The sequence below is a fragment of the Balaenoptera borealis genome (genome assembly GCF_965194805.1).
Source record: "Balaenoptera borealis genome assembly, chromosome: 4".
Classification (NCBI taxonomy): domain Eukaryota; kingdom Metazoa; phylum Chordata; class Mammalia; order Artiodactyla; family Balaenopteridae; genus Balaenoptera; species Balaenoptera borealis.
Genome location: NC_138861.1, coordinates 88,014,571 through 88,031,009, shown reverse-complemented (window position 1 = coordinate 88,031,009; position 16,439 = coordinate 88,014,571). Strand labels below are relative to the sequence as shown.

At 41.2% G+C, this 16,439-nt stretch overlaps 1 protein-coding gene across 5 annotated transcripts in view; it reads left to right on the top strand.

The window, feature by feature from the left end:
* The window catches only part of PGCKA1 (PDCD10 and GCKIII kinases associated 1), an 83,840-nt gene that overhangs the window by 54,388 nt on the left and 13,013 nt on the right, over positions 1-16,439 (top strand). For 2 of the 5 annotated variants that reach the window (XM_082390733.1, XM_082390731.1), the window contains exons 2-3: positions 7-75; positions 11,277-11,326. In XM_082390733.1, coding sequence (XP_082246859.1) covers positions 11,307-11,326 — 20 coding nt within the window. In that variant the 5' untranslated portion in view covers positions 7-75; positions 11,277-11,306. Of the gene's footprint in view, positions 1-6; positions 76-4,165; positions 4,242-11,276; positions 11,327-16,439 lie in introns of all 5 variants that reach the window. The other 3 variants (XM_082390734.1, XM_082390732.1, XM_082390735.1) reach the window with 2 other exon arrangements.

The following is a 16,439-nucleotide window of genomic DNA, read 5'->3' as shown; positions in this document are numbered from 1 at the left end:
GTGTAGCTCTGGGCGTATATTTGGAGATACTCGTCAAGAGTCTACATTGAGGCCCTTCATGAATGGGAAGCCCAGGTTAGTTGACCTCCTGTGTCCCATATTCCCACATTTCCTACCTGCCCCCATGATGATAGGCTTGATGACATGAATCCTGTCATACTGAAGACTTTATGGTGTGAATAAAAAAGCTTGAACTTTGAATCCTGGCTCCACCATTTACTAGTTGTGTAACCTTATATGAGTTAGTTAAGCTTGCTAAACCAGTCTCCATATTCATAAGATGGAGCTTGTAATGCTTATGTCACAGAGTTGCTGGGAAGAAAATGAAATAATGAGTGTCAAGTACCAAACACATACTGGATATTCAAGTGTCAGATACCATCACTACCACCACCACCACCACACACACACACACACACACACACACACCACACACATACCAGATCCAGAGCCCAAGTTTGGGTTTTGAACATCTGTTGAGTGTAACTACACTGCCTTCCTGGGCCCAGTGAAGAGTCCTATGCCCACAACTTCCCTGAGCTCCCGTTCACAAGTGAACTGACAGCCCCACAGCTGCGGTGACTTGGCCCCCAGGCTCTGCCTCCATTTCATCCCCTCACCTGCCCTTGGTAAATGAAGGTGTGAGAGACAGCATGCAGCTCTGAGACACACTTCTTAGGCCACTTACGTGAGAAAACTGAGACGGAATGGGACTTTATAAGTAGAAAAGGTAATATCCAAAGGGCATTGGAGCACCTACAGTTTACAGGATGACTGTCAGCCGTTTCTCCTGGGGTCTCTGCTGTTAAGAGGGACGCACCTTAAGCCTCTGCCTGGGAAGAGCTTGTGCCGCAGAGAGAGAGAAAAAAAGATTAACTTAATAGAAGTTAAAAATTTGGGTCTGATTCCCTGGCATCTATTGTTCAGGGTCTTTAAGTGTTCGGGAAAAGAGGATTTCTGCCTGTATAGGTAATTGCTGGGCAGGTTTCCCTTGGTCTTTTACCTGTCTAGAGCTCTGAATTTGAAGAGCGGTGATGCCTTACAGATCCAGCATTTCCTGGTTTATGGTGGAGAAACAGCCTCCTGACTGTCTCTAACGACTGGGTCCTCTAGATCATCTTTACTTTGTAGCAGAAGAAAATTAGGAAATGGAAAGGCAAGAAAATCAAAATCATGTCACACGTTACAGTTACGTAAAGTTTATAGTCAGCACCATGGACATCGAACTTGGAAACTGCAAGGAGGGTAACTTTACTGAAAATGGAAAGTTCCAAAAATGTTAAGCGATAGAGAAAAATGGTTAATTAGCTGGCATAATATATCTTCCGTTATTAATTATATAATAATTAATTGGAATAATTTGCAGCCATTTAAAAAAATCATCATGGGGACTTCCCTGGCGACCCAGTGGTTGAGACTTCGCCTTCCAATGTAGGCGGTGTGGGTTCAGTCCCTGGTCAGGGAGCTGAGATCCCACATACACAAAAATAAACTCAAAATGGATTAAAGACCTAAATGTAAGGCCAGACACTATCAAACTCTTAGAGGAAAACATAGGCAGAACACTCTATGACATAAATCACAGCAAGATCCTTTTTGACCCACCTCCTAGAGAAATGGAAATAAAAACAAAAATAAACAAATGGGACCTAATGAAACTTAAAAGCTTTTGCACAGCAAAGGAAACCATAAACAAGATGAAAAGACAGCCCTCAGAATGGGAGAAAATATTTGCAAATGAAGCAACTGACAAAGGATTAATCTCAAAAATTTACAAGCAGCTTATGCAGCTCAATATCAAAAAAACAAACAACCCAATCCAAAAATGGGCAGAAGACCTAAACAGACATTTCTCCAAAGAAGACATACAGATTGCCAACAAACACATGAAAGAACACTCAACATCATTAATCATTAGAGAAATGCAAATCAAAACTACAGTGAGATATCATCTCACACCGGTCAGAATGGCCATCATCAAAAAATCTACAAACAATAAATGCTGGAGAGGGTACGGAGAAAAGGGAACCCTCTTGCACTGTTGGTGGGAATGTAAATTGATACAGCCACTATGGAGAACAGTATGGAGGTTCCTTAAAAAACTAAAAATAGAACTACCATACGACCCAGCAATCCCACTACTGGGCATGTACCCTGAGAAAACCATAATTCAAAAAGAGTCATGTACCAAAATGTTCACTGCAGCTCTATTTACAATAGCCAGGACATGGAAGCAACCTAAGTGTCCATCAACAGATGAATGGATAAAGAAGATGTGGCACATATATACAATGGAATATTACTCAGCCATAAAAAGAAACGAAATTGAGTTATTTGTAGTGAGGTGGATGGACCTAGAGTCTGTCATACAGAGTGAAGTAAGTCAGAAAGAGAAAAACAAATACCATATGCTAACACATATATATGGACTCTAAAAAAAAAAAAAAAATGGTCATGAAGAACCTAGGGGCAAGACAGGAATAAAGACACAGACCTACTAGAGAATGGACTTGAGAATACTGGGAGGGAGAAGGGTAAGCTGGGACAAAGTGAGAGAGTGGCATGGACATATATACACTACCAAACGTAAAATAGATAGCTAGTGGGAAGCAGCCACATAGCACAGGGAGATCAGCTCGGTGCTTTGTGACCACCTAGAGGGGTGGGATAGGGAGGGTGGGAGGGAGGGAGACGCAAGAGGGAAGAGATACGGGGACATATGTATATGTATAACTGATAAACTTTGTTATAAAGCAGAAACTAACACACCGTTGTAAAGCAATTATACTCCAATAAAGATGTTAAAAAAAAACAAAAAAACAGGTATGCAGATGGACATAAACTAAAACAAATCCTGGGAAAAAAACTGAGCATCTAACACAGGTTAGATTGCTATGATTACAGCTGGCTTTTTTCTGCCCTTTTCCCAAACTTTGTATATATTTGTGCATGTGTGTGTATAATCACATCTATTTTATATAATACGTATTTTACATATAAATATGTACACATACAAACATCTTTTTTTAATGAGAAAAGTTCTTTAAGCATTTGGAAAAGATTGGAGATATTTATGAGCAGAGCAGCTACAAAAGAAAATAAAAGTTTTTATACTTAAAAAAAAGTACTTAGACTTTGTACCAAGGACTAAACTTTAAAATCCATCAATAGATGAGTGAATTTTACACTTTATACTGCAGATGATCGTGCTTTACTGAAGTAACTAACTAGGGTCGTTCTTTTTTTCCCGTAGAGATTCTAGATATCAATCACGGTTTTGTTTTCCCTTGGTTTAAATGGCATTCCTCTTTGATCATTACTTCGCACTGGGAAAAGATATTTCCTTGTGCAAAGTAGTGGTTAGCTTCTCATAACCTCAGACAACAAAGGGCCCCTGTGTGAGGACGAAGGAATTCCTCTTGGAATACAGGGAAGGCCCCCAGCTGAATCGTATCCAAGGAAGATGCTGCAAAGCTTGCAAAGCTAGTTCGGAGAAAGGAGCCCAGCTGGAGATCTTTTCTTTCTATTCAGATATTGGCCCTGCTTGAGGGGTGGGGGTGGGGGGAAGCCCATAAAAGGAAACCCGAAAACAAGCCTGAATGCATTTACAAATTACAAGGAAAAGTTAATTCTGGCAAGCAGCCTTGGTGCCAACTCAGGCTTATCATGTTTAGAATTTAACTCCACTTGGGGAGAAACTTTGTGTTTCTTCTCATGGAAGTTAAAGAAGGCAACAGAGATGGGCTGTATGGTGTAAGTTGTGAATAAAAGCCTGTCTGTGGGTAAGTCACAGGCTGGCTCAGCCCCCCTCGGCCACCTCTGCTCTTGGCCCACCGTGAGTCCCACGTGTTGCTGCCATTTATTATTGTGAACTGCGAATCTCATCAAGCCGGGCCCTGAGCATGGTGTTCGCAGCCCTCCTCTACCTAACGCCTGTGGGTTTATGTGTGACCATGCTTCCTTTTCCACCACCCACAAGCCTCTTCCCCTCCAGCCACCTTCTCATGCCCTTCAACTTCTCCTCGACCTTGGGGAGGGTTTCTAGAATGACACGTAGTACCTGCGGGTGGACGCTGGCATGTCCTGGGCTTTGGGTAAATGCCAGTACCCTTCCCCCTTCTTCCCTTTGCCCTTCTTTGAACTTAAATTCCTCTTCCTCTCATAGGTACTAAAGTTCCTGGTCAATGATAGATCCTTTCGCAAAAGCCAGAAATCAGGGCAGTGATGAGAAGAAATGAGAGGTGAGGAGAGTCAGCCCTCTTCTTCATTGAGGGCCCCTCTTCACCTGTAGATTAAGAATGACGAGAAGATTAGCCACTGCCATTTTTGTGCTTCTGCTACCTGCTTATCCTGATCCATGCATTATCTATAAACCTCACATCTGAAAAAACAAAGGCCCAGAGAGGTTGAGAGATTTGCTTGAGGCCACACAGCTATAAGTAGTGGAGCTAAAATTCAAACTCAGGAGTTTCTGAGTTCTCCAGAACTCTCCCCTCTTTTCACGACACTAAAGTGCTTTCCCAAAGGCTCAAAGACTATTAGTCACCAGCAGCACTTGCCCCCAACATCTGTGGTCAAACAGTATCAGGACATGTAAGAAAGACCCGTTTCTAGTTCCAGCGGTGGCTCCAATAGAAAACTAAACTTGGAGTAAAAATTCCACTCCATGTACAGATAACTAGTTAAATATCAAACTCAGCAAGGCTCTACTTACTAATAGACCCATGGAATGTGATCCCTTCAGGGGTTTGATGTACTTGAAAACACCGTAAAAATCACCATTTAAGAACCTGTAGACCAGTACCATCTAACAGAATTTTCTGTGATGAGAAAAATGTTCTGTGTCTACCCTGTCTGATACGATAGCCACTAGCTGCATATGGCTTTCAAGCACTTGAAATGTGGCTGGCTGATGTAACCAAGGAACTGAACTTTTAATGTACTTAATTTCTAGTAATTTAAATAGCCACCTATGGCTAGTAGTTACCATATTGGGCTGTGTGGCTCTAGAATATTCTGACAGGTTGATTGCTGGTCCCCACATTTTCATGATGCTTTGCCTCTAAACTCTATTATGTCACTGGATCGTAATTATTTGTTTTTGTTTTGCCCACCCCACCAGGCTGTAAGCAGTTCATCCTGCTAAATCATCTCTTTTTAGCACATGACCTGGCCCATGGTACTAGGAATTAAATAATTATTGTAGGTTAAATAAATGGATGGGAGTCAGCTTTTTTCAAAAGCATCATTGTTATTGCTTGCTATCATCTGGTTTACCCTTTCTCATGACTTTGCTCTTAGGACTAAATTGGTTCCCAAATCTTCAGATAAAGCCCAGGCTGCTTACTCGTGAGCACATCTTTCTTTCCTCAAAGGAAATCACTTCTTTCACTGATTATTTTCGTTATTTGCCTCAGTTTCTCTAAATGAATGTTTCTATTACCATTTCTTGATTTTTTTTTTTTTAAGTGTTTCAGACATTATATATTCCAGTGTGGTAAAAGATGGTTCAGCTTCCACCCCCTGCCCCACCACACAGAAGAAATGTTGCCACTCCCTACTGAACGCCCCCCTCTAGTTTTAGTTAGATGAATAACTAGTATTTATTATAACTATGTAAATGCAGTTCACAGCTAAGCCAGGTAGGGAATTATAATTATATTTCCTTTCCTGAACATCTTTTTCTCTGGAGGTAACAAATGGCTCGTTTTTTTCATCTGTTCAGTATTCTACATCCTTACCACTGATTGGACCCCAAAGTCTTTCCCTATTGTATATATCTTTCTCTTTGGGACACTTCAGTGATTCTATCAATTTCATCTCTTAAAAGAAAACTGCCCAGAGCCTTCTCATCTTCTCCAGTCAGAATGAGCTGTCCTCCAGGCTGTGCGCATTGCTGGCATTCTGGGATCTCCCATCACCATCGTCCTGGGGGTTACTTTTTTCTCTCTCCTGTGTTTAATGCCCTATTTCCTGTATTCCTTGCCTTCCGCTCTTGGTTTGCTACCTCATTTGTTTGTTACATCTTCTAATAGTCTCCTTCCCAGCAGGGGAAGGTATATGAATGGTAACATTTTTGAGACTTTTCTTATCTGAAAATGTCTTTATCGTACCCTCTCACTTCATTGGTAGTTTAGAATAGTGTGTGTGTGTGTGTGTGTGTGTGTGTGTGTGTGTGTTGAAGTCTAAAACCATTCTGATCCCCAGCTCTTTGTATATGATCAGTTTTTTCTTTCTTGAAGCCTGTAGGAGCTTTACTTTTATGTCAGTTCTATTTAATTCTTCATGTCTTTATCTCCTTTGCGAATTTATATGAGATTTCCTCATGTTTTTCTTCTAGACTCTCCATTGAAATATTCATTTTTGCTGTCTCGTTTTAATTTCCAAGAACGTTTTATTGTTGTTCTCTCATTATTTTTTTTATTGAAGTATAGTTGATTTACAGTGTTTCAGGTGTACACTCAGTTATACATACGTGTGTGTGTGTGTGTGTGTGTGTGTGTGTATATATACGTTTTTAGATTCTTTTCCATCATAGGTTATTACAACATACTGAATATAGTTCCCTGTGCTATACAGTAGGTCCCTGTTGTTTATCTATTTTATATATAGTAGTCTGTGTCTGTTAATCCCAAATTCCAAATTTATCCCTCCCCTCCCTTTCTCCTTTGGTTTGTTTTCTATGTCTGTGAGTCATTTTCTATTTTGTAAATAAGTTCATTTGTATCGTTTTTTTTAGATTCCACATATAAGTGATATGATATTTGTCTTTGACATTTCACATACAAGCAATATCATATGATATTTGTCTTTCTCTTTCTGGCTTACTTCACTTAGTATGATAATCTCTAGGTCCATCCATGTTGCTGCAAATGGCATTATTTCATTTTTTATGGTTGAATAGTATTCCGCTGTATGTATGCACCACATCTTCTTTATCCATTCCTCTTTCGATAGACATTTAGGTTGCTTCCATGTCTTAGCTATTGTAAACAGTGCTGCAGTGAGCATTGGGGTGCATGTATCTCTTTGAGTTAGAGTATTCTCCAGATATATGCCCAAGAGTGGGATTGCTGATCACATGGTAACTCTATGTCTGGTTTTTTAAGGAACCTCCATGCTGTTCTCCATGATGGCTGCACCAATTTATGTTCCCACCAACAGTGTAGGAGGGTTCCCTTTTCTCTGCACCCTGTCCTCCGCTGAAGTCTTGAACCCCTCAAAGTCATCCACGAGGGCTGGGATCAACTTTTTCCACACTCTTGTGTGTGTTGATATCTTGACATCTTCCCGTGGATCACAGATGTTCTTAAGGGCATCTAGAATGGTGAATCCTTCCCAGACTTTTCAATTGACTGTGCCCAGATCCCTCAGAGCAATCACTGTCTATGGTAGTTATAGCCTTTCAAGTCATATTTCTTAAATAATAAGACTAGAAAGTCAAAATTACTTTTTGATCCGTGGGCTGCAGAGTGGATGTTGTGTTAGCAGACATGAAAACAACATTAATCTCGTTGGACATCTCCATCAAAGCTCTTGGGTGACCAGGTGCATTGTCAATGAGCAATAATGTTTTGAAAGGAATCTTTTTTTCGGAGCAGTAGGTCTCAACAGTGGGCTTAAGATAGTCAGCAGACCATATTGTAAACAGATGTGCTGTCCTCCAGGCTTTGTTGTTCCATGTATAGAGCACAGGCAGAGTAGATTGAGCATAACTTTTGAGGGCCCTAGGATTTTCGGAATGGTAAATGAGCACTGGCTTCACCTTAAAGTCACCAGCTGCATTAGCCCCTAATAAGGGGGGCAGCCTGTCCTTTGAAGCTTTGGAGCCAAGCACTGACTGCTCTCTAGCTATGAAAGTCTTAAACGGCATCTTCTTCCAATGTAAGGCTGTTTCATCTATGTTAAAAATCTGGTGTTTAGTGTAGCCGCCTTCATTAAGTGTCTTGGCTGGATCTTCTGGACAACTTGCTGCAGCTTCTACATCAGCACTTGCTGCTTCTCCTTGCACTTTTATGTTGTGGAGATGGCTTCTTTCCTAAACCTCATGAACCAGCCTCTGCCAGCTTCAAACTTTTCGTCTGCAGCTTCCTCACCTCTCTCAGCCTCACAGAATTGAAGAGAATTAGAGCCTTGCCTTGGGTTAGGCTTTGGCTTAAGGGACTGTTGTGGATGATTTGATCTTCTACTCAGACCACTACAACTTTCTCCGTATCAGCAATAAGCCTGTTTCGCTTTCTTATCATTCGTGTGTTCACTGGAGTAGCATTTTTAATTTCCTTCAAGAACTTTTCCTTTGCATTTACAACTTGGCTAACTGGTGCAAGAAGCCTAGCTTTCAGCCTATCTGAGCTTCTGGCATGCCTGCCTCACTAAGCTTAATCATTTCTAGCTTTTGATGTAAAGTGAGAGATGTGTGACTCTTCCCTTCACTTGAACACTTAGGGACCATTGTAAGGTTATTAACTGGCCTAATTTCAATATTGTTGTGTCTCAGGGAATGGGGAGGCCTGAAAAGCGGAGAATGGGGAACAGCTGGTTGGTGGAACGGGTCAGAACACACGAACATTTATCAATTAAGTTCGCTGTCTCACATGGCTGCGGTTTGTGGCACTGCAAAACAGTTACAATAGTAACATCAAAGATCACTGATCACAGATCATTGTAACAAATATAATAATAATGACAACATTTGAAATAATGTGAGAATTACCAAAATGTGACACAAAGACACTCACAAAGTGAGCAAATGCTGTTGGAAAAATGGTGCCAATAGACTTGCTCAACTCAACGCAGGGTTGCCACAAACCTTCAACTTGTAAAAACAAAACAAAACAAAAAACATGCAATAGTTACGAAGCAGAATAAAACGAGGTGTGCCGGGACTTCCCTGGTGGTCCAGTGGTAAAGAATCCGCCTTACAATGCAGGGGATACAGGTTCGATCCCTGGTCAGGAAACTAAGATCCCACATGCCGCGGGGCAGCTAAGCCCACGCACCACAACTGCTGAGCTTGCGTGCCTCAACTAGAGAGCTTGCATGCCACACACTACAGAGCCCATGCACTCTGGAACCCGCTCACCACAACTACAGAGCCCACTCATCCTGGAGCCCGTGTGCCACAACTAGAGAGAGAAAACCCGCACGCCACAACTAGAGAGAAGCCCATGCACTGCAATGAAGAGCCCACGCACCGCAACAGAAGATCCCATGTGCCACAACTAAGACCCAATGCAGTCAAAAATAAATAAATGAATAATAATAAATAATAATAAAACGAGGTGTACCTACACTGTAATCCAAGGCAGAAAGTGATCAGAGCCATCCAAACAGTTAAATATTCTATCGAAATTAAAAGAATGGAGTAATTACCTTTAGGTGGGATTTTTAAAAAATCTTCATGGAGCTTTGAAGGATCAGTAGAATTCTGCAAAATACCAATGGGCATGGAGGCATGCCAACTGGGGGGAACAATATGTGCAAAGGTATAGAAATAAGAAAAAGGGTATATAGACATGTTCAGAAAACAGTGAAAAATCCATGTTGGCTGGAAATAGTAGTGGCTAGTGGAGTTTCAGGGATAATCTAGGAAGGCCAATTGGTACCATATTGTGGCAGGTCTTGAATGCTTAGCTGGGGACATTAAAGATTGGTAGGCAATGCAGAGCCAGTTAAGGCTTCTTAAAGGGGAGTGACTTGTTGAGAGCTATTCTTTGCACACCTAGCTCCATCTCATTCTTTGGGTCCCAGTTTAAGTGCTCCCTCTTCAAAGGTCCATCCCTCACTCTAAGGAGGTTCTCACTTGTAACTCTGAATTGCCACATCCCGTTGGTTTCCTACAAAACACTTGTAGGAAAGTTGTAATATCTGTCTACCAACCACATGGCAAGTTCCAAGTTCTTTAAACACCAGCCAATCCAGAATATTCACTCTCCTGCACATAGGGCTGTCATTCTGTAGGGCACACAGCATGGTGTCCCATGCACTGCAATTTAGTGGTGCCTGACACACAGTAGGGGTTGAATTATCTGGTGACTAAATAATACCCCATCCTTTCCTGACTTCTCTTTGTCACATTCCCTCTGCCTAAAAGGCCCTCCCTCCACACTTCACCATCATCATTTTTCTATCTGCCACAGTTCTTCCCATCTTTCTATGAATGCATAGTTCAGGTGCTGTCAGCCCAGTTACGCAACCTCCCAATCCTGAACCCCCTCAGCTCTTGTGTTCCTTTGATGGCATTATGTGCACCCTGCCTAATATTTTAGTGATTTGTAACCTAACCTTTTCTTGCCTCCTTGCCCTTCCCAATAGATGGCTAGCTCCCTGAAGGCCTGGGCTTTGTCTTTCTTGTGTCTTCCTTTTCAACTAATATTTGAGTTAAATTATAAGTATTTGGTAAAAATTAAGAATAACATTCATTTGACATTTGAGCAATGTATTAGATTTTAAGGAATTATTAAACAGTAAGAAGTAATACTGAGTGAAAAGACATTGCTGACAATATGAAATTGAATTTCCAAAAGAATATAACCATTCTAATGTTGTATGATAAATTTAAGGCAGAATTCATTATCCCAAAATGTAGTTTACTTGGGAGTGGGCTAAGAGCATTTCTCTAAAAAGTTTTGTCTATGTATAGTGAATTATTCTAATAATCACAGAGAAGTTGGTAAAAATCTGAACATTTGCTTTACTTTCTCAAATTCTATATCTCGTTATTTTCATTATAAGCAAAGCTATTTTCTAAATTAAGTATTTTATTGAAATAGTATGCATATATTCATTGAAACTTTGATTGTTTGATATGTCTCCAAGAAGTAAATTCCTTGAATTATTTTTCGGCTTAGTTGAAACTTTACCCATCAGAGAAGAGGTGTATTGTCATGTAATGTTTATCAACAGCAATAACTAACAATAGCTTCTGGTTATTGAACAATTCCAACATGCCCAGCATGTGACAAGCAGCTTTCCTGTTGTGCCATTTAAATCTCACTATATGTTATAGATGAAACACTGACATTTGGGTAAATTGTTAATTGATCATTAATTGAGTATTAGGAGCTAGGCTGCAAACTCAGGCTGGCAAATTTCAAAGCCCTTGCCTGCCTGGGCTAAATGTTCTAGGCCAGGAATTCTGTTCCCACACATCACTGCCTGGGCCCCTCAGGAAATGCTTTCTGCTGTGGCTTTCAAGATGCAACTTGGCTGTGAAAAGGAGGCAACTTGTAGACCTCAGTTTTGAACTTTCTTTTTTTTTTTTTTTTTGGTTGCAGGAAGAGAAGTTAAACTTCTAGAGAAACCTAATGGACAATCTCCACAACAGGTAAGCTGTTCTTTTTTTAATGCTTTGGGAAGAAAGTCTATTCTTTCCACTTTCCATTACATTTTCTATTATTCGGTCTTCCACTACAGTTCTTATTACCTGAAACATTAAAGCCAGTAGACAGAGCAATCCCCAAAGTCTATTCTTTCTGACTCATTCAGGTTTGAGTAGAATTCTGTTATTTCCTTTTTACTTTTGTTGTTTAGGGGATACAGTTCTAAAACGGGACAAACGGCATGACCCATACAAGTCTTCACACTGAAAGGTTTACAATATGGGGTTGAATCAAGAAGGCTGAGTGTTACCTTGTTTGAGCTCAGCTAGAAACGTGCACCTCAGGCCACTCCCAATTTTTCACCATTCTGCACATGCCCAAAAATGACCCCCAAAACACAGCAATTATTCATCTGGGACTTACAATTAAATTTTAGCCAGTAGATAAATTCACAACTATGGAATCCACAAATAATGAGGACCAATTGTACACGTAAAGCACGTGGATTAACACCTGGTACATAGGAAACTGTGTAAGTTTGCTGTTTTTATCGTCATTCTTATTATTCTATGTTGTTAAATATCCTGAGGGTCTTAGACACCTTTGAAAAGTTTTAGGCTCAGGGAAATGATAAGATTCAGATTTATGTCTTAGATCATGTGACTTCCATGTGGCAAATGTATTATTTTAGAAGACACAGGTGGATGCAGGAGATGAGGATTTTGCAGTAAATTCAGGTAAGAAAAAATGATAATGTTTTAGGACAAAGCAAGGGTAGTGCACACGTAGAGAAAAGAGTGGGCTTACTAAGAAAGAGAGTGTAAGTGGTAGTATCCCCTGGAATGTGGTCCGGAACCCCACCAGCCCCATTATCTGCTCACCTGTGGCCACAAGTCTCCTCCCATCTTTTCCCGAGATTACTCAGGTGCTCCTTGCCTTATGTAACATGTTGTATGACATAGTTTAATCTCATACTTTTAATACTCTATTAGTCATGTATTTATATATCTGTCTTCCTTGCTAGACTGTGAACTCTTTTCAGCTCCCTGGAATCAAGTTCAGTACCTGTACATAATAGGTGCTCAGGAAATATTTGGTGCATGAATGATGGATGATGAGCCCTTTAACAAACTGCAGAGATCTCTACCTCTTTGTGTCCTAGTTACTAGCAGAGTGTCTTGTCCTCAGTTAAGTGCTCAGGGATATTTGAGACCTCAGAACCATGCTCAGTCTTTTCAAGTGCAAAAACTATTTTTACTGTACTTCAAAGAAACATTGGTGACCCAATTCTGCACATATAGGGTTTTCTGCAAACATGGGACAATCTGTTTTTTCTTGTCCTCTGACCAGTCCATGCTTCCAGCCTTGAGTCCAGAAGCACATTTATAAAATAAGGTGGTTGGGTGGTAGGATGTTCTCTAAGATTCGCTGAGGTTTGGACATCTAGGATACTGGGAATTACCCAGAACTACTTCATTGCAAGCATCCAGCCCTGAGCTGTGCTTGCTTTTAAAGCTATCATTATTTATAGCTTTACAAGACTGTATTATATAAACGTCTCTCCACGTCGCCTCCTCTGCAACTTCCTCATCATTTCCAGAACTTAACTTTTTCTAAATGCTTCAGGTTTCTTCCAGACTTCTTCCACCTCCCAGATAAGGCTACTTATCAACATTGGAGACATACTGTGCGTTGGAGACACACCTAATTCCCATGGGGTTTCAGGGAGAATTTGGACAGAACATCACCCATTTCTATTCACAGTGTCTAAAAGTCATTAAGCCAGTGGTTAACTAATATTCTCATGGCCATGAAGATGAGAGCAGCCCACATTTACTAAGAACCTACTACTTGCCAGTCATACTTTGCCAAGCCCATCACGTGTGTAAGCCATGTGATTCTCATAGGAACCCTGCACAATTAGATGTTACTGTTTCCCCTGTCTAATGGTTGGCAAAGCTGAGATTCAGAGAAGTCAAGCAGCTTACTCAAGATCATCCAGCTTAGAACAGGCCAGTCCAGATTTTGACTCCAGAGCCCACTCCCTTAATTACAATAGACAGACTGTCTTCTGTGTCCTGGATGTTAAAATTCTTCCTCCTCTTCTAAACCCATATATGATTTTATACATGTACTTTGACCAGTCCTTCTGTTAACGTGGCCGTAAAAATGAAATCAATCATGCACTAATGCAAGGGTGTCTCGGATGTTTTTAAGCAGATTCCCTACTAAAGATTGGTGACGCTGAGCTTCCAATCAGCCAGAGTCAAGATCAGCCCACCAAGCTGAGTTGAGATGAGTTTTGTCAGATGATACAGTTACTATGGTGGTCAAGAGTATGAAGGAAGGGGGCCACTGAATCCCACATGAAAAAGACATAGAACTGCACGTGTTAAGTGAAAACACGTCATCTTCACTTCAAATTTTTAAAATCCTCTTCTCAAATAAACTGTTTGTACCATCTGAAGATTCTCCAAAGTGTACTTGTGCATATTCCCTGAAACTAAAAAACACCCAGAAGGTCATGGCCTGCCCCCATCTTCAGTTGGGTCTGAATCTTGGTGCTGTGGTCATTTATCCCTGATAATGGTCTGGTTTGGTTTGGTTTGGTTTTCAGTGATATGGTATATTGGTTCATCAGTGAACAAGATTCTACCCAAGTAGTAGAATTCAGGGTAAATACCTAATCCCGTATCATTGATGATAAATTGTCATTTTAAGTCAGATTGTGTACGTGATTAGTTGAGCTCTCTATCTCTTTCACTTCAGAGCTGTCTGTGATAATTTGCATGACTTCCTAAAGGCTTACTTCAAAAGCAATTGATAAGCACATGGTGATATCTGGATTATCGACTCTAAGAGTTTTAGATATTTGTCTTAAACTGTTGAATTAGAGACTCACTGAAGGATTTAGGGGCATATTAAAAATAAACTTCCTGCCACTACATTGATAACGGGGAATGGGTTAATACGGCCAGGTGCCCATGTGAATAATAGGAGATACCCTTCGTATTTTAGCAGACATGAGGAACATCGAAACATATATTAACCACTGTCACCCACACGCGTGAATGATGTTGAGTACTTTCATGAGATTACTAAAAATAGTGCGAAGGTCCATGTGTCCCCTATACTTTCTGCAGTGGCAGTTTTAGAATATATATAGGAAGAGTTTAAGAGCTTGGAAGGGAAGATAGGAGACTTGTCTGGAAGTTACATTACACAGCAAGCAGACTGATTTTGGGTGGGAAAGGGAAGAGAACTTGATGGAGTTGATGGAGGGGCTAAAGTCCCTTCCCCAGCCACTGTGGACACCCCCTCCCATGTCAGGTATGCAACAAGCAGCAACCTATACAATAGATAATACCAATTTTTGCAGAGTCCAATACTGTTATTGTATATTACTTAATAACTTAGCTAGAAAACCTTTGACCAGGATATTATTTGTATTAGGCAAGGTCCAGCCAGGATGGGAACTCTTCCTTTCAGACAGAGGGACGTTATAATCAGTGGGTTATGTGGGTATTGGAAGAGCTGGGAAACCAAATGAGATGGTGAGGCAACGCAGAGATGGGCAAGGCAGGGAGACATTACCACCCCAGGATGAGACACAGAACCAGATGCTGGGGCGATGGCTGGAGCCATGGTGAGGCACCATGGTTCTATCTGGCACCATGGAGGGTGGGGCTCTTGGGCATCTATTGCTGTGCAGGAGATTTGGCCACTACCAGGATGAACAGCATACTGTCCAAAGTAGAGAGAAAGGGAAACATACCCTGACATCCCCCATCCTCCCCCTCTAGTCTTCCACCAGCACCTTCCACTGGTGGGACTACCCAGATCCAGAGGGCAAGGGTTCCTCAGCATTACGGTGCCTTGAGAAACTGAGTGGGCAGGGGGCAGGGACCAGCCTAAGAGCAGACAGGCAGTGGACCAGCCCAATGTCTTGGGTTTGTTTCATCTATTCCTCAGTTAGTAAACATTTAGGTTGTCCAGGTTGATCCCATATTATTGGACACGTGGTTTATTTTAACTTTTTCCTATTATAACGCCCATAGAGAAGGATAAAAGAACATAAATTAAAAACTGTTAAAAAGCAAATTCTGAGAAACCGACAAAATTTTTAGAAACTTAACAGGATTGTAAACTGTACCGATTGGGAGCGCAATTGGCAATAGTGACTACAGGTATTAGTTTCGGCCAACTTGGTTTGGGCCATATCATCAGTCACCAAAAGGGGCCAGTGGTAATTGTAGCCACCTCACTGTTGCCAGGAACTCCCCAAGCCACAAGCGTTCTTAGGGTGTTAGTCCTTCCCCTTTAAGTAGAGCTCACCTAGACCAACCAGCAACAGAGCAAAACAAAGAGGCCTGCCTGCCTTCATTTCCATAAAGCCGTAAAGCAGGAACTCTCAAAGTGTGGTCCCCAGAGGGCAGCATTAGCACCACCTGGGAGCTTGTTAGAAATGCGAGTTATCGGCCTGCACAGACCCAGGAGGATGCCTTATGGACCCCGTGCCCTCTCCCTCTCAGAGTGCTTACCAGGATCCCCGCCCCGTCACCCATACACCCTAGTCTTTATTCAATAATGAGCTGCATCTCATCTGATCCAGACAGGAGCCTACTCCCAGGAATTTACAGTCCAGAGAATAGGGGCATAGCTTCTCAAACTTTCCCTAGAACTGTTCCCACCAAGAGTACAGGAAGAAGGAACTGGTCTAGAGGGCTGACCATAAGCTACCAACAGAATTTGAAATTTTCTGCAGAGCAGAAATTGAGACATAGAAGTAGAGAAAAAACGTATGGACACCAAGGGGGGAAAGCGGGGGGAGGGGTGGTGGTGGGATGAATTGGGAGACTGGGATTGACATGTATACACTGATGTGTATAAAATGGAGGACTAGTAAGAACCTGCTGTATAAAAAAATAAATAAAATTAAAAAAAATAAATTTATATGAAATTGCAAAGAGCTAAAAATATCCAAAAACATCTTTTAAGAAAATAAGATAGAAGAACTTTCTCTGTTATTACATATTGCAAACCTAGAGTAATAAGAACAGTGGTTTTGGCAAAAGTAGATCAATGACACAGAATAGAGAGCTTAGTAGCAGCACTAAG